Source organism: Pristis pectinata, chromosome 5 (genome assembly GCF_009764475.1).
Source record: "Pristis pectinata isolate sPriPec2 chromosome 5, sPriPec2.1.pri, whole genome shotgun sequence".
Taxonomy (NCBI): Eukaryota; Metazoa; Chordata; class Chondrichthyes; order Rhinopristiformes; family Pristidae; genus Pristis; species Pristis pectinata.
Window position 1 is genome coordinate 24,637,864 of NC_067409.1, and position 27,937 is coordinate 24,665,800.

At 39.0% G+C, this 27,937-nt stretch overlaps 1 protein-coding gene across 11 annotated transcripts in view; it reads left to right on the plus strand.

The window, feature by feature from the left end:
• The window catches only part of pard3aa (par-3 family cell polarity regulator alpha, a), a 655,359-nt gene that overhangs the window by 358,545 nt on the left and 268,877 nt on the right, over positions 1-27,937 (plus strand). For 9 of the 11 annotated variants that reach the window (XM_052015672.1, XM_052015675.1, XM_052015670.1 and 6 more), the window contains 5 exons: positions 15,787-15,878; positions 16,700-16,783; positions 23,555-23,680; positions 24,026-24,408; positions 27,446-27,585. In XM_052015672.1, coding sequence (XP_051871632.1) covers positions 15,787-15,878; positions 16,700-16,783; positions 23,555-23,680; positions 24,026-24,408; positions 27,446-27,585 — 825 coding nt within the window. The remainder of the gene's footprint in view (positions 1-15,786; positions 15,879-16,699; positions 16,784-23,554; positions 23,681-24,025; positions 24,409-27,445; positions 27,586-27,937) is intronic. The other 2 variants (XM_052015671.1, XM_052015682.1) reach the window with 1 other exon arrangement.

A 27,937-nucleotide genomic window follows, 5' to 3' on the forward strand; every position in this document is an offset into this window, starting at 1 on the left:
AGTTAGAATATTGTGACAAAACAGACATGTCCTGAACTGTTCATGGAGTGGCAGGGATACGTCCTTAACAATATGTTAATACAGGAGATGGCCACTTAATGGCTTGCCTAATCTCATCATGGTTTCAGTGAGCGAAAATTAACATGAACAATCTATTGTCCTTCCTTGCGTAATTACAATTGTACAGAATCAGAATGTCCCACACCCAACATTGGTTTCAATGGCCTTAAAAGGTCAGTGGAAGTTGAATTGTTAATGTATTTTATTTATGAAGACCTGTGCTCATTTTAATTCGTGCTTGCTTTATCCACATAAGATATCTTTATTAGTCACATGTACATCGAAACACACAGTGAAATACATCTTTTGCGTAGAGTGTTCTGGGGGCAGCCTGCAAGTGTCGCCACACTTCCGGTGCCAACATAGCATGCCCACAACTTCCTAACCCATACGTCTTTGGAATGTGGGAGGAAACTGGAGCACCCAGAGGAAACCCACACAGACACAGGGAGAACATACAAACCTCCTTACAGACAGCAGCCGGAATTGAACCCAGGTTGCTGGTGCTGTAATAGTGTTACACTAACCGCTACGCTACCATGCCTGCCCTAGTTTCATAACTCCAGAATGATCTCACAGGTCTCAGTCCTGAAATGTAAATTGTTCCTCTTTCTGCAGATGCTGCCTGACCTTCTGACTGACTCTCTCCCCAATCCCATCCCAGTAAATTTTCCAGTCATACACCATGTGAATCCTTCAAAACAAAAATCCATGAACACCAGATCCATTGAATTGCCCTGCCCAGTATGCATGTTCAATGAACTGCACTGCATATGCAATCTTCATTGAATTTGCCTTGTCCTTTACACCATGTTCATTGTCTTTGCCAGATCTACCATATTTGAACTCCTTAACTTGCTTCTCAGGTTTTTTAAGCGCAAGTGCCTTTATGAAAAGCAAGCTGGCTGTACTTAATTTTTTTCCCCTCTTCATAGAACATAGAAAAACTACAGCACAAGTCAGGCCCTTCGGCCCACAAAGCTGTGCCGAACATGTCCCTACCCTAGAAATTATTATGCTTACCCATAGCCCTCTATTTTTCTCAGCTCCATGTACCTATCCAACAGTCTCTTAAAAGACCCTATCGTATCCGCCTCCACCACCGTTGCTGGCAGCCCATTCCATGCACTCACCACTCTCTGAGTAAAAAAACTTACCCCTGACATCTCCTCTATACCTACTCCCCAGCACCTTAAACCTATGTCCTCTTGTGGCCACCATTTCAGCCCTGGGGAAAAGCCTCTATCTACCCAATCAATACCTCTCATCATCTTATGTACCTCTATCAGGTCCCCCCTCATCCTCTGTCGCTCCGAGAAAAGGCTGAGTTCCCTCAACCTACTTTCATAAGGCATGCTCCGCATTCCAGGCAGCCTCCTAGTAAATCTCCTCTGCACCCTTTCTATGGCTTCAACATCCTTCCTGTAGTGAGGTGACCAGAACTGAGCACAGTACTCCTAGTGGGGTCTGACCAGGGACCTATATAGCTGCAACCTATATATCTCTTGGCTCCAAAATTCAATTCCCCAATTGATGAAGGACAATACACCATATGCCTTCTTAACCACAGAGTCAACCTGCACAGCTGCTTTGAGCGTCCTATGGACTTGGACCCCAAGATCCCTCTGATCCTCCACACTGCCAAGAGTCCTACTATTAAGACTATATTCTGCCATCATATTTGACCTACCAAAATGAACCACTTCACACTTATCTGGGTTGAACTGCATCTGCCACTTCTCAGCCCAACTGTGCATCCTATGTCCCTCTGTAACATCTGACAGCCCTCCAAACTATCCAGAACACCCCCAACCTTTGTGTCATCTGCAAATTTACTAACCCACCCCTCTACTTCCTCATCCAGGTCGTTTATAAAAATCACAAAGAGTAAGGGTCCCAGTACAGATCCCTGAGGTACACCACTGGTCACTGACCTCCACGCAGAATACGACCTTTCATCTTTGATATTCAGTCATTTCAGCTTTAATTAAAAATTCCAATATTTTATGAATTATATTAACTGGCTTGGAATTATTGAGATTAGCCTCCTGAAAATAGGCTGTTCTCTAAACCTTCAGCACTCAATAGGATCTTGAATTGTAATTTGTAGGGCTTCTGTTATCTACCTCTTGCTTGTCCTCCAATTTTCCTCAGGATCTTTGTCCATACAATGGTACTTCATCCTGATTTACCTTGGATTTGCAGTCTCACTTTTAACATATGTTCATTTCATAAACAATATCCTCTTTTGTAAACAGTAATCCAATGTATTTCAAAGTGCTCCATTCAATTTCTTCTCCCTTTTCTCACTCTTAACAATTTTCTTTTGCATGTCAAATACTTTTTTCTTAAAGACAGCTTTTGATATTTTCTCATTAATATCCATACTTTCCAACAAACTGCTTGTGCGCTCAACTCTCTTAACTGACCACAAATTAACAATGGGCAGGGGTGAGACTGCGTGTGACAGATTGGTGGGGAGGGTGGAAGAAGGGAAGTGAAACAACTCTCAGAGAACCATCAAGCTGTGGCATCCCTCTCCATCTCCCTTGCCCTGTCCCATATCCAAATATCATATAACTCTTTCCTTCCACTCACAATGCTTCCTCATTCTGAAATGACCATCTCCTCCCACCCTCTCCCCTGATATATACACACAGACACAGACACACACACACACACACACATACCGACACACATATTCACACACTCACATACTTCCTCCATATCTGCTTCCCAACACATCCTCCATATCTGCTTCCCAACACTTCCTCTCTGGCCTTTCCCATGCCTCCCAGCATCACATCCCCAACAACTCATTTTCCTCCTGGTTGTTATCTCCTTTGCAATATGTGATCCAGACAAATAGCTTGTTCATGCAGCAGAACCTACCAGGGCTCCCAAGGTGAATCAGACAGTTTGACCAAAAGCGGTAGGATGTTGAAGTCCATGGACAGTATTTTTATAGATAACAATGAGCAGTTTAACTCTGAAACAAGAACAGAATATGCTGGGAACACTTAGCAGGTTAAGTGGCATCTGTGGAAGGGAAATGGAGTTAACATTCCAGGTCCATCAGAACCAGAAAGGAGAGAAAATAAGTTTGTTTATATTATTGAATCCAGAAGGCTGCAATGTGCCTAGGCAGAAGATGAGGTTCTGTTCCTCCAGTTTATATTGGCATTATTATAACAGAGCAGGAGGCTGTAATCAGATAGGTCAGAGTGGGAATGGAAAGGAAAATTAAAGTGGCAAGCAAAGGGAAACTCCTGTGAACTGAATGGAGTTACTCCACAAAGCATTCACCCAATTAGTTTCTCAACATGAAGAAGAACATGCAGTGAACTTCAGTGAATGCAGTAGATGGGATTAAGGGAGCACTTCACAAGGGAATCATTGCTCAATCTGGAGGGACTATTTGGGTCTCTGGATGGTTGGAAGAACTAAAAAGTGTTATCTCTTGTTGCGTCTCCTGTGGTTACCAGGGTGTCGGTGGTGAAGAGTTTTCAGGATTTTAGATGTGTTCATATGAAGAATGGGGAATTAAGATTTATTTGTGGGGTGAGATCCATGGAGAAAATGAGTTGCCCATGATTCTGTGATTAAACATTATGTAGTTGTATTTGTGCATGTATTTCTAAAGTAAGTTAAATGATGTTGTATTTAGTGTAATTTGTAGAAAAACAGTCATTAATTTTTGCAGAACATTGTATTTTTTCTGCATCAAATTTTGGATTTTACTCTACATAATTCCCTGAAGTATTTTCATTCCCACTGCCTGGATAGTGAAGTTCTGCTGTTCTTTGGCCACTATCCATGGATTGAAGCTAAATTCGTAAATTTGAAGCTTGGTTTTGGAAGTTTTTCTAATGTTATGATCAAGATGGCAAGTTTTTCTTACTGTGAACAATTTGCCAAGTGATCAATTCCTTGCAACCTGGACCGTGAACATTCCTCAGGGAAGCCAGGGAAGTTTTGCAAACATCTTTTCAAAAGCCGAGGTCAACAAAGGTGGAAGCTACTTATACGGTGGATTTTATGCAAATTACATGGGAATTAGCCTCACTGTGATGGGGCGGGAATGGGCAAATTGTTGGAAAACATTTTGAGACCAAGTATGAGTCATTGTTTGGAAAGCTGCAAGTTAATCAAGGACCATTGGGAAGCATGTGTTAAGAGGAGGCCATGCCTTGCTAACTGGATGCTGTTTTTTGATGAGATCATAAAGAAGGATATGTTTTTGATGTAGTCCAGAAGGAATATAGAAAGTCTTTTGACAAAGTCTCAAGTGGCATGCTCATCAGAAAACGAGAACTTTGTGGGGTCCAAGGGAAATTAGTAGGTGTGGATCCAAAATCACTTGAGTGCAGGAAACAAGAAGTAATAATGTTTTGTTCACTGGAAGGCTGTGTGTAGTGAATAAGCTTTCACAGGACTCTCTGTTCTTTGCTATTGTGATTTGTATCTTTAGAAATGAAATGTTGAACCTTATGTGAGTTTGTGGCAGACACACAAAACGGATGTGAAACAAGTATGGATCTCATTGACCATGATTTTCAAAAAATTCTTCAATGCACTATTATAGCAGTCAGGTGTGCAGAAAATGGGAGTGGGCAAAAAAGCTAATGGAATATACAAAAAATGGTGGCGTATTGAGAAGTGTCAAAGAACAATAAGCTTGTCCTTGAGTCCCATAAGGCAAATAAGATGCATTGAGACATGGAATACAAAAACAGGGCAAACATGCCAAATGTAAGGACGACTCCATAGGCCATCTCAACAAAAGGCCATAGAGAGAGAGAACTGGGTGCACTTCTGGTCACAACATTACATAAAGGTCTTGGTTATACAGGAAAGGGTGTAGAGATGTATAATAATGCTGCCAGGACTGGAGAATTAAAGCTATGTGGAAAAATTAGATAGCTCTCCTGGGATTTCCCTTTGGCATTTTTACATGGAATACCTGGCATTTCCACAGGAATACCTGGCACATGACTGCTCAAATTGAGGAGCATTCAAGATGGAGGAGTACTGAAGTCCATTTGCCAGGAGCACTCAGAAGCCCTGCATAAATACTGCAAGTACCTTTTGCCTTAACTGTGGCAGGGTTTGCAGCTTCAGTCATGCCCTCAGAACCTCTTCAGAACCCATAAAATTGGAGTGGAAGCCAGTCATCCATAATCCTGAGGATTTATTCAGAAGAAAAAGATCATGGGATGTGTGCCTGTGACTTATTCTGTGACAGTGTCTGAGAAAGAAACAAGGCAGGAAATTCATCTTTGAACAGAAGCTTTTTTGTTTGAAAGAATGGACTTTAAAAAGTTCTTCATTGGCGATGTGCATTGATGAATTGCTTGAGTTTCAAAGTTGCCACGCTGACAAGTGACCACTTTCCAATGTAAATATCCCTCTGAATTCTCTTCTTTGAAATTCAAGCTCTTGTTATTTGAGGCTCTATTTTTCAGTTGAGCAACTGAGACCACCACAGTACTTAGATTCCTCTATCTCAAGGAAGGAGCAACACCAACTCTCGGTACAGAAATTTATTTCCTGTTGGCTGATTCATGCTGTGGGGATGTTAATGCAATGAATTTGCCTTCCCAGTGTCAAAGAAAGAGTGTTGACTAGAGATGGTTCAGCCATTAAAACAAGGTATTCTAAAGTCCCCCCTGCCCGCCCCCCCCCCCCCCGCCAGTTTAACATAGTTGTAACATCTTTTTTCTCCTGAGTAATCATTTAGGATATAACTAAAGAAGAATATTTGGACTGTGATGAGAGTAAACCACTTTAAAAAAAAATTCACTTTGTTTTTTTCTTAATTATCATTCAGAAACTATACGTTACAGTTCATTAGTTTTTATGTTTTGATTTAGCTTGTATCACAAAACTTGCAAAGCCAATCAACAACATCACCATCAGTAAAGGCTATTATTTACAGATGATTGCTTTTGGATCTATCACAGTTTTAACCTTGCAGTTAATCACAATGAATTAGCTTTTACAGCTGATGATACACGTGCATTTTAAATAGCGTTAACTTACTGCTAAATATCCAAAGGACATTAACACTTGGTACTTTAATATGCGTAGGTCGCAATGGAAAAACGTCACTTTGGCTTCAGTGATATTTTTTCTGAACAGGAAGATGACTTTGTGCAATTTGAGCTGCCGTCAAGACACTGATGAATACATTTGTTCCTTTCATTTCAGCCGTCTGTTGTGAAATTTTCTCACTTAATCTGAGAGCCAGGTGGCGTAAAATGAAGGGAATATTTTATTCCACATTTTCCCCCAAGTAATACGATCTTGATTCCACTGCCCTAAGTGTAGTAACTTTCAAAAGACTATTGGATAAATACGTGATGAGAAATAAATTGCAGGGCTATGGCGAAAGTTTATTGGACTAATTGGGTAGCCAACATAGGCACAGTGGATTGAGTGGCCTCTTTCTCTGCTGTTTGAGTCAGTGATTCTATTGTCCTTCACTGACATTCATCTTCATACAGCATGTGATCTGAGTTACTGCTGCCATTTTCTGGAAATTGGAGTTGTCTGTCCATTTGCAAAGAATCTGCTGGAATTAGCAAATGCTAATACAGTAAAATCTTTGTTATCCAACATGTTCTAGTAACCACAAGGAACCACAAAGAAGCATTGCTGCAAAAAAGCAGATAGGCAGCTTTTCTCAGATGGAGCCTCACAGACAACCTGTCAACTCCCAGTTTACAGGAGCCACAGAGTGTCTATTGCTTATGAACTGCCCTGAAGTCCACCTATGAAGAGACTCTTATCTTTTCTCCCAAGCAGAACTAGGACTGCTTTGTTATCGAGTCACCCAGCACATAAACAAGCCTTTTGGCCCACCGTGTCCATATTGACCATTAAATAACTATCTGTACTAATCCCATTTACCAGCACTTGGTTTATAGCCTTCAGTGCTTTAGCAATTCAAGTGACTTGGTAAATGTTGGGAGAGTACTTGTCTCCACCACCCACTTGGTCAGTGCATTTGAGGTTCTACTCACCCTCTGAATGAGAAAAAGTTCTTCCTCAGACCCTCTTTAAATGTATCACTCTTTCACCTTAATCTATACAAATGTAAGGTGATTCTGGAGTGGAAGTTCTACCTTTTGTTCAAGGGGAAGAAACAAATGTTGTAAGCTCCTGAAGGTTGAGGACCAGCAGAATTTCAGTAACAGATAGTGGATGTAGAGAACAGCTCACTAATAGCCATGTTGTGCATGAGTTCTTCAGTGCTGTGAAAACCATTTGTGATCCAAACAGCCAAGGCTTCACCTCACTGCGAATCAAGTAAAGATGAACTTGTGCTCATCAGGGACAGAGAGGCAGTCAACGCCCACTGGAAGGAACACTTTGAAGATACTTCTACTATGACTCTGTCCTTGGCTTAAAAGCTTCATCTCACAGCAATTTATGTGGGCCAAACTTGCTGGCACTCATGACCGACAAGAATTTAAGAAGATCATAGCTAAACTCAAAAATAACAAGGCTTCAAGAGCAGACCAAATCCCTGCTGAAATCCTAAAATGCAGTAGTGAAGGGTTTCGGTCACAAATCCGCAATCTCCTTATCTGCTTCTGGGAAGAGGAGGCTATACCTGGAGACCTCATAGATGCTGCATTTGTGACCATTTAGGATAGAAGTCTGTCTACAAGTCTGACAGTGGTCATTAGGTCTCACTGCTGTCTGGCACAGTGAATGTCATTGCTTGGGTTCTCAACTCCTCCTCCCAATGGCTGAAGAGCTGCTTGCCAAATTACAGTGTGGATTCTGTCCACTTGGAGACATTGAGGACATGATCTTAACTGCATGCCAATACTTAGAAAAATGCAGGAAGCAGCACTCCAATTTTGATCACACCAAAGCCATTAACTCCAATAATTGGGAGGAGCTGTGGAATGCCCTCCTCAAATTTGGTTGTCCACAGAAATTTGTCTCCATCTTACATACTTTGTACAATGGCATGTTAAGTCGTAATTCTCACCAACAGTTCTGCAGAGAATCAAAATGAAAACTAGTGTAAAACAAACACTGTATCATTGCCCCAATATTTTTCTCAATCTGTCTCACAGCAGATTGGTACTTCACCTCAAACATGTCATCCTCTGGAATTGGAGTTAATCTTCAGAATTAATGGGAAACTGATCAACTTACGGTGACTGCATTCCAGAACCAAGGTTATCCAAACCTCGCTCGCAGAGCTAAAGTACGTAGATGATGTTTATGATTGTGAATGCTCAGAGACTGAGTTCCAAGACATCAGCAACTCATTCACCAAAGCATTTGAGAGGGTAGGCCTTGGTCTTTGATCAGTCTGCTCTGCTGCACCACACTGCCTGCTGACTGTGAAGGTTGCACCCACCACAAGGTTCTTGAAAATCATGGACCACTTTTCATATCTGGAGAAACACCTGTGTGTGAAAGCGGGTATTGTTGATGAAATTCACCACTGCCTTCAATACACAGTCTTTGCTCAATTTGAAGATCATGCCCTCAGATATGGCACATAATCAGCTTTGATTGCAGCCCTCCAATGTGCTTCTGAAACCTAGACTACCTGCAGCTGACATCTCAGGACACTGGAAAAATAGCACCAGTGATACATCCAGAAAATCCTCCAAATTCAGTGCAAGACAAGCGAACCAACAGCAGTGTCAGTGACCCCTCCCAGGCCAAAGTCCCCAGAATTGAGGCCCTTGACACTCATTTAGCGAGGAGTTGCCATGCCCAACACCAGAATCTTCAAATAAACACTTAACTCTGAGCTCAGTTGCAGGAAGAAATTAAAATGCAGGCAGAAGTAAGATCCAAGTACTCCAAACTTCATTGAAGGAGTCAACATTCTGATTGGTGCATGACTGCTCAAAAGTCAGGCCACATCTGAGGAAAGAGAAACCGTTATAACATTTCAAGTCCAGACCCTTCATTGGAACTGGGAAGGAGAGAAAACAAGTTAGTTTCGGTAGCAGATACTGCCTGCTTTGTGGAGTGTTACAGGCATTTTCTGTTCTGATGAAGGGTCTTAGACCTAAAACCTTAACTGTTTCTCATTTCACAGATGCTCTCTACTGACTGAGTATTTTCATCATTTGATATATTTTTTTCAGATTTCCAGCATCTGCACTCTTTGTTGATTTTCTTTTTAAAATCCATCACTATAAATATCAAAAGAAATATTTCCAGAAATGGCTGTGAATAACATTGTCCATGAATTAACATTTTATAATGTGTAACTATGAATCAAAATCTGATGGAAGAGTGAAAAGCTTCTTCTCATACTTCCATATTATTCAAAGTATAGCATTTCTGTTTGCCTGTTCAAATCATGAATTTTTGCTTTCAAACCATTTTGCTTTCAAACCTCTTTGTGGTTTGTGTTTTTTGATTTACAAAGCTGTTTTTTCAGTATATTGAATAACACACAAGATTACGAAATGCTTGTAATGCAATTCACAATGTCTCATGACATCCTCCCATGCCGCTGTGTTTTACATAGAGATTGCAAAACTCTGCTTGTTATTGCAATTTATCACAATTTATTTTGTGCATTCTTCAAGCTGGCTTCAAAACATCATCTAAAGATGGCACTTGTGCTGAGAAATCACATCAAGCTCCAGCAATTACTTCTAAGCTGGATTTAATTAATAGTTGTAAAAATGGTGGATGTTTTCCTTGTCATGAAAGCTTGAAGTATTGATTGTGCATACAAGTTTTAGCAACGTTGACAAAGTAAAAGTTTCTGCACTGCCAGTGGGAACATTATGAGCACAATTTACAGAGGGGCAGAGATGTTCCAATGGAGGGGTGGAAAAAGGTTTAGTTAGGCATGTGGCTAAAAGATCAGAATTAGCAGCGTGTGCCCATATTTGGTGATAATTCAGGAAAAAGCGAGATCATTATGGCAAGGTTTGAAAGAGAATGAGGGGTGTGCTTGATCTTCTGAAAGTGCTGATAGGTCCATGTCAAGGCATAGCTTGTTTGAACATTTTCAAGAAGTGTGCAGACCTGCTTAATATTTGTCTTGGGCAGGGGTTTGGGGGTAACGATGGACAAAAGACAGCAAGTGCAGATTGTTTGGTGCCAGAAAATCTTTCCAAGAAACTGAAACAAATTTTCGAGGCAGATGGCTTACCTCCTCAATAAATGCTGAACACAGGTGAGGCAGGGCTCTGTTGGGAAGTATGTGCATCTTCAGTATGAGAAAACTGTTACTGCCTTCGAGGCAGTCAAACATTGCCGTAGTCCTCCTTGGAGACAATGCTGAGGGTGAAGTAAAAATAAGCCTCTCATAGTCTATCATCCAAAGAACTCGACGAAATGGACATTCATAAGCTTACCTTGGTGTGGGTTGGTGACTTCACAGAAGAGGCTGCAAACACCAACATAACATCGCCAAAACAGCTCAGTACAAAAAAAGTTATTTGAAATCAAACATGATAACCATTTTCAAAGATAATGATCCCAATGTGGAACCCAGCATTAAATGTGCCTGCCTGATAGGAAATGCCATGATTTGCTATAAGGAGATTGATCATATGAAATACAAGAAAGATGTCCAGATTTTTGTTGAAACCTTTTTAAGCCTCATTCAATAGCCTCCTTGGAAAGGCCACATGAAGAACTCTCGCCATCAAGGACATTGGCGCCATCGAGGACATTGGCGCCATCAGGCCAAGATTCACCACCACCACCATCTACACGCCTGTAATATTTCTGCCTCTCGCATTCCTCTCTGCCATTTCGACCTGCATAGCCACCACTATGTGAATAACCTGAAATAACCTGAATTAATATTTTATTATTTTACATACTTATATTGATGCATACTTATGTGTTTGGATTGTTTTGACTGAAAATTTGAGCTTGAGAATGCAACCTCAATTTTAAAATTTTTACAATTTATGAATTTTGCCTAACAAGGCATTTTCTGGTAATGCATTCTTTTTGTAAATTGAGGAATGTGAAGAATAAACTTAAAATGTCCCTCCTCCCTTGATGTTCACAATCCATCTCTTGTGTTCCGATGACCTGGTCGGATATGTAGGGAAACAGTTCTGAGAGTGGAGTGGGAAGGGAGTCTTAATGAGAGTTCCCACTGGTGCAAATCCTTCGCAGGAGGAGCCAGCAGCAGCACAGTGATATAAAAGCATTTTCAGTTAGCTTGGGGATTACGTGGACTGCCGACAAGGATGGCCCATTGTAGTTGTCATTGGTCTTGGATTATTATTGTCAAATGTACCGAGATACAGTGGAAATACTCTGTTTTGCCTGCCATCCATACAGATAATTTCATCACATCAGTACATCGAGGTAGTACAAGAGAAAAGCAATAACCAAATGCAGAATACAGTGTTACAGTTACAGAGAAAGGGCAGTGCATGCAGACAACAAGGTGCAAGGGCCATGATGAGGTAGATTGTGAGGTCAAGAGTTCATCATTAACGTACAAGAGGTCCATTCACTAGTCTTACAACAGCAGGATAGAAGCTATCCTTGAGGACGTGCTTTCAAGCTTTTGCATCTTCTGCCCGATGGATGGTGGGTGAAGAGAAAAAGTCCAGGGTGGGAGGGATCTTTTATTGTGTTGGCTGCTTTTCCAAGTAAGCAAGATTTGTAATTTCTTCCAGTCTTGGGCAGGGCAGTTGCTTTGCCAAGAAGTGATGCATCTATGAAAATTGGTGAGGGTCAACAGGGACATAGTGAATTTCCTTAGCCTTCTGAGGGCATGAAACTGCAGAGAGTTGTGGACACAGCTCAGCCCATTATGAAAACCAGCCTCCCCTTCATGGACTATCTCTACACTTCTTGCTGTCTCGGAAAAATAGCCAGTGCAATCAAAGACCCCTCCCACCCTGGACAGACTCCCTTCACCCCACTTCCAGTGCTCAAAGTTTATCAATAATGCACTCCAATCAACTGCATACATAAGGTGATAATTCTGGGCACTTTCATATGTCCAGCTGGTTTTGGCAGCCATGCCTTCAACAAAATTATTATAATAGTTAGACATTTGCTGACTATGGATTCCAATGTGCTGAATCAAATGTTATCCAAGAACTCCAGAGTGGATTAGAAATGAAAGTCCACATCGGACCTCACCACCTTGTGCAAGATTGAACTCCCTTGATGAGTGGGGTGGTGGAGCAAAAACCTGAGTGATCAGAATTGTGGAAAAAAAAAGGTGAGATATTCAAAAATTAAAAAGCAGCAGATTCTGTAAATCTACAATAAAGACAGAAAATGCTGGAAATACTGAGCAGGTCAGGCTGCACCTGTGAGAAGAGAAACAGAGAGAACTTTTAAGGTCGCAGCACTTTCATCAGAACTGGGAGGAGACAAAAGAAGCTTCTTAAGCTGCAGAGAGGGTGGGTGAAGGGGGATGTCTCTAATAGCGTAAAACTTGGGTGACCATTGGGATAAGCTGTGAACAAGGTTATCTGGTCAATGAAAGAATGGTGGGGGGGAGAGAGAGAGGAGCTGCAAGAGAGGGGGGCTGAGGGAAAGGATGTGGGTGTGATTTGTGTGTGTGCGTGCGCACTCATGCTGCATATCTCTGGAACAAAGTCTGTTCTCAAATCGGCTTGGATCTTGTTGCCATTTGGCAAAGCCACCCCATGTTCAGGATCAACTATTTTCCTGCAGACTTCAGGTTCTTGAACCGACCTCCACAACCCTAATCCTACCTCAGCAACAGAACTCTACAGACCACCTCTTGCACTACCATGGACTTGACTCTGATTGTTTTTGTTTTGCACTTTTGTCTTGTTGTTCTTAATGTCTTCTTTTCTCTTCACTCTCTTGTATAATATTCTGTGTATTGTTTGGATCTGTGTGCAAGTGATGTTGCTGCAAACAAATTTTACATTGTACCTGTACACGTGACAATAAACTTGACTGAAAGAAAAATAATGCACCAACATCTTCAAGTCCCCAGAACTTTAGTGGAAGCAGATCATCCTCAATCCCGTCAGATCATCTTCAATCCCGTCAGACTGCTTCAGATGAAGAAGATGTGTCCTGAACCTCTATATCTCCTATTATGTCCCAAACCTCTATATCCTCTATCTCCTATTTACAGAGGCTCCTTAAAATCTTGCTTTTCTCTCCTGATGCCTGGCATCCAATTATGTTCAGCAAATTTAATATGAAGCATTTTGTAAATGTAACTGCACGTTATTATTGTTGTATCACAATTCTAAGTTCTTGTTGCAGGTGATGAACTCCATGGCATCAGCACATTTGAGCAATGTTCTATTTTACACAAGGCCTTTATAGGCATATTAGAATATAATTTATAAAAATATGCAGAAAATTCTTTGTGCTAAATTATAACAATCCATTGCATAAGTGGGAGAAATGGTGGTATTACTTGTACGGACCTGGGGGACAAGCAGTCCAAAGGGAGAGAGCCCTTCCTCATGGTTATTGTTTTCTTTTTAAAAAAAATTAATTTTTTTTGATATGGCCAGCTTTCTGAGCATGAAAAATAATGACATGACTGCTTAGACTGAAGCTTCATCTGAGTTCCTACATTAGCACTAACCTTTATGCCAATCTGTGAAATACTGTCAGCGGCAGAGTTTGTGTCAGCACATAAATATTTAAGTATTATGACAAACGCATTATCAAAGTATGTCTGGCATGAATGAGTGACTAGCTTGCAGGCAGCCTTATCTTTTAGACATTGAGTGAAGACATTTGTTTAAATGCCTGATTTTTAACTTGGTGCACAGTGAAGGACTGTGATTATTTTTGTAATATTTGTTGAAAAAGCTTTAATAAAGTTCACCTCAGCATTTTATTTGGCCTATTTTATTTGAGGTTTGCACTTGTACAACTTTAAAAGCACAGTCTGACCTCCAAAAATTCCAAGTTGCTTGATTCTTTCTGCTTGACAGATGGAACAGAAATGAATGCTGGTATTCATGAAAGAAAATATCATCACCCTGAAGTAATAGAGCTTTCGTGGTTTTTTCCTTTTTTTTCCCTTTTCAGTTCACTGTCCTGATGTATAACATTGAAGAAAAAAATGGTAGCGGCTTAGTACAGAGTCTGAGTGTCAAAGGTTTTGTTCTTCAAGCTTCTCCGAGGAAATTTGCATCAGTGGTTATATCCAGTTTATTCTTTGCTTTAATATCCTCCCGCTTATTAAATATATTGTCTGTTGCTGTGTGCCTGGCTCATAACCCATCTCTTTTCATCATTGTGCTGACTGATGCCCAAGCCCATGGGTAATGCCCAGTCTAAGCTTGCTGATCTCTAAAATTTGCTGAAAGATATTGCATCTCAGCTTTTAAAAGAATGCAATGAAACGTTTTATGGGAACATAGAGCACACAGTAAACTAAGTTAGACTGAATGATTTGTTGAAAATATAAAAAACAAAATGAGCATGAAATATTGAAATAACATTTCTCTTATTAAAGTCATGAATAATTTTTCATCTGTTATTCTCATTACCAATACTGCATTCATCAGCTTTTCTTCAAAGTCCCCTTCATGTAGAAGAGTGCAAAGACATGAATTACAGGCATCTTTGCTCCTTGCAACTACTCCAGGGTCAGCTGACTAAGTATGCAGTTCAGTTGTTTCATTGCCATTGATTTTCCCCAATACAGAAGGTGACACAACACTCTGTCTGACAGCCTGGCATTCCACCTGATCAGTGGAGGATAGGATTAAGTGTTATGTATTCTTGGCTGTGTCAAAAGATTTTGTGTTTCATTAACCTAATCTGCAGAGGATCGCAGAACATTAGCATTATCAAAATTAAGTCCAGTATTTTCAATCAGTCATTTTTTATAATACTGTTTAGATATGGGACCATAACTTTGATAAAGGAAACTTGGCTGTTATTTTTTGTTAGTTGAACGATGTGAATTTCAAGGCTTCAAATTAACGTGAACTAAATTGGAGAGTAAGGATGAAAACGACAGTAATTGACAGAGCTCTTTGCATGTTTTTTAATTGATAGTTACCAAATTTCAGTTCCTTTTAGGAATAGTGAATGCAGACTTGTTATGCTGTCTCAGTTTGCGCAATGATCTAAGGATTTAATTGGGCAGAATTGTTAGAGTTTATATTGAATTGTTTGTCTTAAGATGCTGTCAGTGGTTTGTCATTGCTAGAGGGAATTTAGTTGATGAAATCTAGTTCCCTGTTTAAATGTCTACCCAGAGCATTGTGTTACCATTATTAAAGCTGTACTGAAAAAACAGCTGTGGACAATAAAATGAAAGGAGGAATTGTGAGTTAACAATGATCTTTTATCTTGACCCTGATGATTAAATCATAGCAGAAAGGAATCCCAGAAATTTTCCAGTCAGGACCTTATTTATTTTTGAGCATTGTGGTTGCACTGAAATCCTTTATTAACAATAAAATATTGAGTTTACTACTGGCTCTCGTGTACATTGTTACAAGTTCATATCAGAGATTTCCATGCATTATAAGAGAAATAAAGCTTATTGCGTTGTGGTTTAAAATGGGAACCACAGAAAAATAATGCTGTTCTTGTGCCAGCAAAAAGGTGGACCATAGTGTAAATTGTGTTTGGTGCAGCATTATATCAGAAGCATTGTGACTATATCTTTCATGCACTATGGAGAGGAATTCCACATGGACTTGGGGTGCTACCTGAGTGTGGTGCACCTTATTGAAGTGATTACTCTTGTTTTTGTGACTGGAGTTTCTTTATTTCCTCTAGGAGGATGAAGGGACGGAGGAGGAGAACAACAGGACTGAGCCAGTTATTCGTGCTGATTCTTGCCTTGAGCATGGGCAGAATTTTTCACTTGGGTACGCTCGCATGAGTAACATATCAATTATTGAATGCTCTTTTATTTATATGTTGGTAGTCCACAAAGGATCAGTTTATAATGGCCATTGTGCAGATAAGCAAATTTATTATTGGACAGTAATACCTGCTGATTCAAAACTGCCTAAATAGCAGCAAAAATTACATTGGTACTAAATCATGTTTATTTAGTACTGTAGGAAACAACAGCATACAATTGGTGGCTGAAGTTTGTGTTTCTATTGGTATAATTATTATTTGTTGGGTGATATTTTTGCTAGACTTTTATGTACATTTAGCTCTACTCAGATAAAACATTTTAATAATCTCCAGGCTTTAAAAAATGAGCAAAATTCCCCAGAAAATCCTGAAGACCAAGCCCATTATCCTGAAGGCTATGTCAAAATGAGGCTAACTTTTCATCCGAGTCCCTTCCTGACATTTTTGACTACTGATGCCTCTGCTATACAAAGCAGCATATTTTGTTTGTAATTGATACAATTGTTTTCCTTCAACCAAATTCAAGGAGACCAGCCTATTAATAACCAATTATTCTAGTGAAGAAGCTTTTCTGATAAGTTTTAATTCAACAAGGGATTTTGATCGCTGACGTTTTTCACCTTAGATTGGTGTTGTCAGATAATTTTCACATTATGTTTTCATATTTATTTTATTAATTTTTAAAAGTTTTTGCTCATTGACCATTTTTCTCATGTAATTGGATTAATACCCTGTATGTTATGCATAAGTTGTAAGGTATCTTTGTTTTTCATTTGGGTCATTTACTTCACATTATGTTACTTCATTCATCATTGTCTCACAGTGACGTGCTAAAGCTGGTTGAAGTCTCCAATGATGGAGGACCTTTGGGGATCCATGTAGTGCCTTTCAGTTCCACAGGTGGAAGGTAAAGTAACACATTCTGCATGCTTTTTTTTAGTTTTTATAATTGCATTTGATTTCAGTTAAATCTGCAGTGTCTAATAAATATTGTGGTTAAAATAAATGATACATTTGGAAAGTTCTGTGCTCGCATGTCAGAAATGATATTTGAGTGCATTCCTTTATTTCGAGTAGTGGTATTTTACTTTTAGTGTTTTTTTATGCTTTCCTGAAGATTTGTTAATCAAATTAGAAACAAGGGACAAAACAGCAATAATGTTGTTTCCACTGACATTAAGAAGGTATATACCCTTGCCTTGGGTTTGGAAAATATCCTGGGTGAAATAATAACAAACACTGCAGCTTTAAATTTGATACCCTCATGAATTCATCAGTTTCTTTGTGCTTTATCTTGGGAGCTTTTAGGTCACGCATATTATTGCCATTCTAACTCCTATGTGACAGACTGTCTGCGTCTGAACTGGCTTGAGAACATAGACATAGCAAAATGTTTTTTCCTACTCAACCCACATGATTCCTTTTAAACAGCAGTCTCTCTGAGCTTTGATCACAAGAGAAGCATTCATTAAAGCAGTCTTGAGGCAGAAGCATACAATTGATAATGTATGTCAAGTGTAAAAAATGTAGAAATATTACCAAAAGAACTTCAGTGCATGAGAATAATGTCAGAATTGATTGAATAATGCCATGCTAAGATGGATAGATGGTGCTGAAATCCACTAATAGGGCTTGTTATGCTCAGTGTTTTGCCCCTATGAGTTTTGATGTTAGGTCTTTCTCAGCTCATGAATATCAAACAAAGCTTTAAAATCAAAATTGCAATCCAAGCAAACTACCCCCACCATGTAAAATTTTGCAAAGAGAAATGTGGCTGGGAATATCATTTTCATAACAAGTGGGTTTCCTCTAACTTCTGAAGATGCTGTTGAATAGAATAACCTCATTTTGAAATTATATTCTCAGAAAAACTTTCAACTATTATACCTTGAAATACTATATTTAGACAGCAACTAAACCTCATCTGTTGTGCCAGGTTGACTTGGATGAAGTGGTTTTGGTTGATGAGTTTTCCAATTTGTAAGAAATTGTCTCTATTTGTTTCTTTGTGTGACTGAGCAAAACTGGTTTTGTAAATGTACATTTTTAGTAGTAGGAAAATATATGTTATTTGCATTCTAATAATGGGGACAACTGCAAAATAAATCTTTTCCGGTGATGCACAAGAGCTTACCACAGCTTTGATAACTGAAAGCATCTGTGCAGTTCCACAAAAGCCTGAGCCTGGTGTTATATATATGTACTGAATATTCAGATATTGGTTGTACCTTGTCATTGGTGTTGAACCTTGGAAAGGTCAGGAAAGTTATTTAGTGACAAATACATCAAGAGTAATGCAAGGCGAGCAGAAAGAAAGTTATAATCATCAAAAAGCCTTTTGCCTGTGTATAATTGTTTTTCTGCATGAAATTAGATGATAAAAAGATACAGATTGGCCTTTTATGAGTTCTTTGATTTAAAAATTTAAGTACAGTAAATTATTAGCTTTTCTTCTGAACTTCCCTTGAAATTAGAAGTTGCATGAAATTTTTCATGGGCTTATCTCTCTTTTGTCGTTGTTGGAGCTAATGTAATACAGTTTCCAGCATCTGTAACAACACTTGCCTTTTTAATGCCAAGGTTAAAACAGAAAAATGACTTAAGGTGCTTCATGAGGCATCGGAGATCGTGACAAAAGAACAAGAAAGGAATTAAGGATAAACAAAAGTGATCAAAGAAGCAGGTTTCAGGATGATCTTAAAGAAGATGGAATCCAAGTATCGAAGCCAAGGCTTTATATGATGCGGCAAAATGGATCATTGCACAAAACTAGTGTCATTGGGTTTTTGGAATTAGACGTGGGAGCTCGGAAGTGTGGGGAAATGAATCTGATAATTCAGGAGCACTGTAGACCAATGAGAGCAGGGGTGATGAGGAGCAAGATTTGGTGCAGCAGTATTGCAACCAGCTGTAAATGTTGTAGAGAATTTGATGGTTGCCGAGAATAGCCTGAAACTGTGGAATAGTTCCTTCTTAAAGTGACAAAGAAAAGGATTGATCAATCATTAATGTGAGTTAAAGGACAAAGGCAATGAGGCAAAGATGGGACTTACAAAACTATGGAATCGGAAGCTCAGCTTATGATTATATAGATTGCTATTGTTATGAGCCATCTCATTTTGCCTGAGATGATGATCAGAGAAGAAGTGGGATCATGCTATGGTGATGGAATTTGTGGTCGGTCCAGAGAAACTGGCTACAATCATCCCACAGTTAAACTGGAGGAAATTTAGTCAATTTGAATCTTTTTGTTGACCATGCACTTGAGAACGCCAGGTTGATGGAAGGTAAATAAAAGATTGTGGAAAGGTACTTTGCATATTGTACATCAAAAAGCATATTGAACCCAGACTAGCAGACTACACACACATAGAAGTGGCAGCCAAGTGTGGGGTTATACTATTAGGGGATTTCAGTTTCCCCAGCGTTAATTGGGATTTACATCATGTGAAAAGTTTAGATGGGGTGCAGTTCTTCAAGTGCATCCAAGACACCTTTTGAACCAATATATAAATAGAAGTGCAAGAGAAGGGGCAGTGCTGGAGTTAATCACAGGGAATTCAGATAGGCGAGTGGTTGAAGTGCCAATGGGAGAACATTTCAGAGATAGTGACCCAAACTCTATGTTTCAAGTTAATTATGGAAATGGATTTGAATGGTCCAGAAATTAAGGCCCTGCATTGGGGGAAGGCTGAATTCAATATAATACAGGACATGGCAAAGGTTGACTGGGAGCAGCTACTTGCAGGTTGGTCAAGACACAGCACTTGGGAATAATCCAAAAGTGAAATAGTGAGAACTCAGGGCCAATATGTTCCCGTAAGGGTGAAAGTTAAGGCCAACAGGCTAGGACTTTATTCCTTAGAGCATAGGAGACTGAGAGGTGTATAAAATCATGAGGGGTATAGACAGGGTGGATGCACTCAGTCTTTTTCTCCAGAGTTGGGGAATCACAAAATTAGAGGGCATAGGTTTAAGGTGAGAGGGGAAAGATTTAAGAGGAACTTGTGGGGCAGCCTTTTTATGCAAAGGGTGGTATGTATGTGGAATCAGCTGCCAGAGGAAGTGGTTGAGGCAAGTACAATAACAACTTCTAAAAGACTGTTGGACAGGTACATCAATTGGTAAGGATTAGAAGGTTATAGGCCAAACACTGGCAAATGGGACGAGCTTGGATGGGGCATCCTGGTCAGCATGGACCAGTTGGATCGAAGGGCCTGTTTCCATGTTGTACAAGTCTATGACACTATGAACAAGACTAAAGAACCCTGCATGCCAAGGGAAGTTAAAAGTTGGATTAAAAAAAAGGAAGCTTATGGCAGTTATAGAGAACTGAAAACAGGGGAGGCCCTTCAAGAAGATAGAAAATGTAGGAGGGAGGTAAATTAGGAGGGTAGTTGAAGAATTCATGGAGAGGATCGGTGAAATCCTGGAACATTAAGATTAAAAAAAGGAGCTATTGGAGGTTTTGATGGGCTCTGAGACCTTCAGCAGCTTTTATGCAAAGGGCAGCAACAGTTAAGTATTTACAGGCCTTTGAGTCAAATACCAGTGGTATGAAAGTTATTGGAAAATCTTCGAAGAGATTACATTATTCTGTACTTGGACAGGCAGGAATTAATCAAAGGTTGGTACAAGACAGTGCCAGTGCTGGAATTTGGAGCAAAAAAACAAACTACTGGAGGAACTCAGCAGTTCAGGCAGCAACTGTGGAGGCAGAGGGATGGTCGACGTTTTGGGTCGAGACCTTACACTCCTGTGCCATCACCGTCAAGGATCATTGGACTTGTATATCATGGTCCCTCAATACTCCCAGAGATCCACCATTCATTGAAGATCCAACACTGATTAGACCTTCCAAAGTGCATCACCTTGCACTTGTCAGGAATAAATTCCATCTGCACCATGCCTCCACAGGGCTAATCTTGAATGCTGCTTGCTCCTTCAAGGTGTAGATTTATAAAATATTGTTCCTTATAATCATTTCTATCTGTTACCTTGCTCTTTATGTCAGAATAAGTTCCTCCGATGTTACATGTCTACAAGCACCCATTTTTCTGAAGATTGTTTGTGTCACTTTCACCCAAAACAGAAGATTGAAAGTTAGGATCCTCTCCGGGCTTGGGCATGTGATTAAGACACTGGAATATTGATGGGTATTTAGTTGCATTGTCTGAGGTCTGTCTTCCAAATGAAGTGCAAATGCAAGCCTTCTTTTAATTGTTCAGGTACGAAGAAGTTTCCATGTCACCATCCTGAGCATGAAGTCCTCTCAGTTTTAGAGAATCTTTCAGCTAACACCTTTTAATAAAAATATAGTATTCCATCATTCATTTACAATTTCTAAATTTTGACCATGTTAAAATTTCATGCCTTTGTATAAAGCAGTAAATGCACTTCATTGATTTGTTAATAGTGAAATTGGTATAAATTGAAGTTACATATTGATCAGGTTATTTTTTGTTCACTTTGACAAATAAATAGTACACAAATTACACCTTTTAGGTTTGCAAGATACTTGTTTAATTTGATGAGTAATGAAGTTCAAGCACATGTACCAAACAGGTGTGCTAATCAAGTGCCAAAAGACATCATGGCCAGCACTTGGGAACAACATGTGGGTGACTATAGCTGGTTCACCTGCATTTCTACAGAATCACCATTCTTTAAATTGCACTTGACAGCCTGAATTGATAGCCATGAGGTATTGAGGTGGATTAAACTGGTAGTGATGTGTACAAATGCCGTGTTACATCCAGCTGTGCGAAACATCCCAAGTATTGCTACAGTCCCAGCTTGCAATCATTCACTGCAGTGCTCCTATCACATATCGTACTATTTACCTCGTGTCATCATTTATGAAGATGAACTGGAATCACTTTACTTTGGTTAGGCAGTTAATTTATGTGACTCGCACTTTTTAAGCCTTGGCGTCTACCTCGGGCAATTCCAATCCTTATTTAAAAAAAATGTTTCAATTTCCTGGCACTAACTGCTGTCAGCAGAAATAATTTGTGTGAATTGTTAAAAGTGACTTGATATAGTTTACACTAATTAAGCTGTAACACTAGCTGCCTGCTGCACTAGTTTAGAGTAATTTTACAGGATAGGAAATATCAACTGAATTAAGGGTCAGGACTTTTTATCTTCTGTGTAAGGTGTTCAGTGAAGTACTCAATAAGAAGGTGCTAAAAATAAATTCTTAGCTTTTCAGAAATAAAGTTATAGTTCCTTTCTTGTACTGGTCATGATGTTGCCTCTTCCTGTTTTCACAGAATCCCATATGATTGCAGTCCCAAAACAGGCCCTTTGGCCACTCAAAGCAACTCTGTGCAAGGGCAGGCCAGCTAGTTCCACTGCCCCATCCTTTGCCCAGAGCCCTGCAAATTCTTTTCCTTTAGATCTACACCCAGGTCCCTTTTAAATATTGCAACTGAACTTGCCTCCAGAACTGTACCCTAACCAAACTCCATATAAATTGAAAAAATATCCTTGTTAATTATGGTTCTTTCATTTTATATTCCTTGATTCTTGATACTTTGCAGATGGGAAGAACTTCTATACTATATATTTTGTGCAGGTATCCGTTATACATTTACTGCTTATGTTGAAAGTAATTATTTATTCTTAAGGGTAGAGATATTGCTATAAAGTAATAATTTGTCCTTCCTACCATACAAACTTAAATCTAAATGTACAGATTAGTATCCAATATATTTATTCTGAGGAATGGCTTCAGAAACACTTTCCTGTGAATGAAGTGTGTATTTTTTAAATATGCAGAAGACTGATAACTAAATTTACCAAATGAAAAAAACAAACCTGAAATGGCAAAGAAGATCATTGCTCAGATGCAATGTCTTCTGGATGTCTCCCAAGACCCTTAGAAACCATGAGTTGCACAAGTTACGGTAAATGAAACAACAAATGAAATGCCTATCTTGTTGATCCATTTTGAAGGTGTTTGAAGAAGGAATGTTATCTGAACACCTGGAGAAGCCCTAATCTTCAAACAATGCTCTTAGATCTTTTATGTCCACCTGTACAAGCAGATGTGATCTCAATTCAATTAAAAATCAGCACCTCCAAAAACACTGATTGTAAATACTGTTGTGATGTACAAGCTGAAGTTGTGTGCTATGGGCTTGGAATTTGACTTAATTAAATAGCTCTTATATTCCATGAGTCATTTATGAAGCCATTCCTCACAAGGAGTGAACTGGAAATTCTGCTGTTCTGTGTTTTTAGATTTAATTTTGTGTGATATGAAGGATTGAAATGTTTTTAACCAACTTGGCTTGAAATTCTAAATTTAAGTAAGCTGCAGAACAGCAATAATTATCTGCATCACTTTAGAACAAATAGAATAGGTTGTCTTTAACTTGAGACAGTGTTTTGGCAAAAATGGTTTTGTCACTGGTACAGCATTACTATTTTAAAGCATGTACAAAATGTAGATTTTTTCTAACTGATAACATAGTTCAATATACTTATCATAGACTGAGATGAGGATTGTGTCACATTGGAATGCCCAATCTCCCTTAATGTAACACGGTTTTCAAAAGCCAAACTGAATGTATATATTGATATATTGCCATAACTGGAGAAAATTTTGTCTAGTGTTTGATGTATTGTACATTCAAGTCTTAAATGAAGAGCTGTAATCATTTTCTTGTAGGACCCTGGGGTTATTGGTGAAGCGCCTAGAAAAAGGTGGCAAGGCTGAGCGGGAAAAACTGTTTAATGAGAATGATTGCATCGTCAAAATAAATGGTGGTGATTTGCGAAATATAAGATTTGAACAGTACGTATCTACATGGTGTATGTTTAAATCTAATTCCTATGACAAGGTAGATCCATACCTTACATATCGTTCAGTTTAATTAATTGCACCTGCTTTTATCTTTCAATATAATTTCACCTTTATTTAATGTGCATTAACTGGTACCTGACTGCTAATCTCAAAGCGTACATAAATATTAAATGTCACTTATGTAAATAAAAGTTCAATCAATTTAATATTTAGCGAGTTGGTGCATTTGCATAAAAAGCCTTCCATACTACATAATTAAAGATTGTAATTATGTTAATAATCTCCATCAAGACTGACGGTCTTAATTTGTTAATTTCTCTTCTTTCCTAAATCCAGAGCGCAACATATGTTTCGCCAAGCCATGCGTTCACATGTTATTTGGTTCCATGTGGTCCCTGCAGCAAATAAAGAGCAGTATGAACAACTTCCTTTGGGTGATAAAAATGCCAGCTATTCCAATCGAATCAATATGGATACTCAGGGCAATGATCGAAAGAGTGCTATTAATGCAAATCTTGATGAAACACCCCAGAGGTTGTCTCGAACAAGCAATGAGGCAGATCAGACTGCTTCTTATTCTCACCTACCTCACAATCAGAACTCAGTGTCGAAACCTCCAACAGGTCAGAACCTGACTCCCCAAAGAATGAGCTCCACACCTACCACAAGCTTTAGCACCAAAAAAGTTGGGAAGAAACTCAATATTCAGTTGAAAAAAGGTAAGAAACTGATAGGCGCTGTACTGCTTATAACCTCAGTATTGAAGAGATTTTGCTTCTGTTGAATAAATTGAAAGACACCCAGAGATTTTGTGAATTGAAAAACAGATGCACACTGTAAAGCTGACAAGAATCAATTCAAATGGCTGCATTAAAGATGCAATGAATGATCAGCTTTTTCTCTCACTGATTCACGGGAAGTTGATATTATTGGCAATGTTGGCATTTCTTACTCGTGTCTAATTGTCACTGAATTCTGGGGATGATTAAGAGTTAATCATATTAGATCTGCAGCCACATATTGGGTTGATGTTTTGGGTTGGTGATCTTCCATCAGAACTGGGAGAAGTTATGAATGCAACAGGTTTAAAGCTGCAAAGAAAGAAGGGCAGTTTGACTGGGGAGAGAGCAAAAGGGAAGCTCTGATGAGGGATTGAGTGTCACAGATGGTGTTGGTGTCACTGGAAAGACCCTGGTGAATGTGAGTGAATAATGAAACGTATATCTCAAGGAGGTTTAAATAGGACACAAGTAAAATCTGAAATAGCAGTAAAGGAGAGGAAAAGAAAACAAAATGCAAGAAATATATGATACAAATTTGGAATCGCTGATACCTTGAAATAGTTGAATTCAGTCTTGAGCTTTGAAGTTTGTCATGTACCCAGTCAGAAGAGGTGCTGTTCCTTGAACTTGATTGAAGCCTTTTTGGAACAGTGCAGAGGTTAGAGTTGGGAGTGGGACGGATAATTAAAGTGCTCGGAGAATAACTTAATATTATGGAGTTGGCTGTGGTAGATTAGAAAACCACATGAAAAGGTATTACAGTAAATTGCCAGTGGCTAACATTTAAAGAATTAGTGCACAGTTTGCAAGTAATACATATCCCTTTGAGGCAAAAAAGCCCAATAGGAAGACTGGTCCAGCTGTGGCTATCATGAAGGTTTAAAGATAGAACTTGATCAAAGGAAAAAGCTAATAATGCAGTAAGCCTAAGGATTGGGGAAATCTTAGAGTTCAGCAAAGGAGGACGAAGGGAAGTGATATGAATATAGGCTGGTATGAAAAATGATTGAAAGTGCTTCTGCAGATATATGTGAAAAGGAAAAGATTAACAAACGTTAATTATACTGGGGCAAATACAGAGAAATTAAGCAAATCATTTGTGCCTGCATTCATGGAAGGAGACAGAAAAACTGAGGAGGGCTACAGATCTAGAGTGAATCTGGAGGTTAAAGAAATTAACATCAGTATAAAACTAGTAATGGAGGAATTAACAGGACTGAAAAGTAATAGATTCCCCAGTACCTGATGACATGCATCATCGGCACCTCTTCTCTCCTGCTTACCTCCATCTGCCCACCTCCCCATCACCTGCCCTCCCCCCAGCCCCCTCCGCCATATCAGTTACCCATAGCCCTCCTCTTTCCTCTTTCTCTCCCACCCCCCCCATTGAAAACCTACCTCTTTCACCCAGTCTTTGTTCATCTGTCCTGTTCTCTCAGCTGCACAGTTGTTTAATTCTGTTCGTTGTTCCAGCTTTGTCATGCCAAAATATATTTAAGGTGCCATGCAAATCCATGTTTTTGTTAGAAATATGGAAGTTGGTATCCAGCTTGTCTCCTTTTCTCTGATCCTGCTCCACTTATGACCATTCGCCTTAATTCAGACCTCAAAATAACATCACCTGCTGTACAAGTGTGAGAATTCCTTTCCCCACCTGAACTGCAGTCAGAAATTGGTGCTTAATTACTGCAAGCTAGACTGATGCTGTCCAAATTAATTTCATAGAAGAACCTGGAAAGATCAGATGGAAAAGATAGTTTATCTTCTGACATTGCATTGAAATCCTGCAATATACTTGTAAACCAAAATAAATTCCAGTTGCAGCAGAATCTGCCACTGACTGAAATAAATTCAACTTGAGTGGACAGTAATCCTTGTTTAAATGCCTTCTTAATATACCTCATATCCACTTCAAACATGCTTGTTAAACTATAATAAGGACTTTGTTTTAGATTAAAACATGCTGAGCTGTGTTTGTAATTGTTATAGATGCACCATGTTTGAGTTTTTCATTGGTATTTCATGCAAGCAATCATCTTGCCAGAAATTCACATATATTTATTCTAATTATTGAATAAGGTCACTGATCCATTTCAGTCAACATGAGATGTTTACCTGCCATGATGGAGGGTAATTGTCATTCATTTGTCTCATAGAAAGGTCAGATTGTGAACTTTATAGTTTGCAGATCTTTGAGCTGTGCAAAAGCATTTGCTGTTTTTGAGTTTGTGCATCTAATACAAGTTACATAGCCTTTTCAAAAACTCGACAAAATGTTGGAATAGCTCTCCTTCTGCCTCTTCATCTTCTCCTATTCACTTCTTGCCAAATTGTTAAAATCAATAATTTGCATTTAATTTTTCCTTCAAACTTTACCCCATTCCACAAACTTAACAACTTGGATAATTCAAGATTTCTTCAATCTTCATGTTTTAGAGCACATTTGTGACTTAATCACTAACTCGTTATCTTTCATAGTTCTCGTAACTTTGTTGGGACCCAACAATGTCCAAGGCTCTTGTGCATCATCTTCCAGGTTTTTTTTTGAAGTATAACTTGATGTTTTACAATTTTGTTGACATTTGTACAGCGTGTAAAAGATGGCTGGCAGCATGCTGTGATCTAAGCCATGTGCCTCCAAAGTCTGAAAATAAAAGTCAACCACTTGCAGTGAAAAAACACGATAGTATAACCCAACAACAGCGAACAACTTTCTGCATATGTTCTGAAACTTTATTGAATTTTGCCTGAAGGCCAACAATGTACTTTCCTTTTTCCTCTCATTTAACATATAAGAGACATGGTACTAGTAAATGCATAGATTTTGTACATTGCTAAAAATTGCGGGTTTGTATTTTTCAGAGAGAATTTATGTTCCACCATCTAGAATTTATATTTTTATTCTATTATTAATGATCATTCAATCTCCTCTCCAGGAAAACATCAAACTAACATTTCTGTTTTTCTCTGTCAGGTCCTGAAGGTCTTGGATTCAGCATCACATCGCGTGATGTTCCTGTTGGTGGTTCAGCACCAATTTATGTGAAAAACATCCTTCCGAAAGGTGCAGCCATCCAAGATGGCAGGTTGAAGGCAGGAGACCGTCTTCTAGAGGTGGGTGGATGCAAAAATTCACTGCCAGATTTTTACTTCAAAGCTGATTGTGTCCCAGGAGAGCTTTAAGCATGTCCATTATTCTGTAGGTGGAGCTAATGCACAAGTAGAATGTGTGCAGAGCTGATTCTGGTATTCAGCTGCATGTGATTTGGGATGTGTTTTGCACTATATATAAAATCAACAAAAAATTTAACAGCAGTAGTATATTTTGTGTATTTTATGATTTGTTGGTTACTGTTATTATGCAGTTGTATATTGTCTTCTGTTGTTAACTTCTATTCTGCAGTTTTTTCAAAAAATAATTTTATGATTTTGTTGTGTATTTATGATGTGTTGAAATATAAACAGC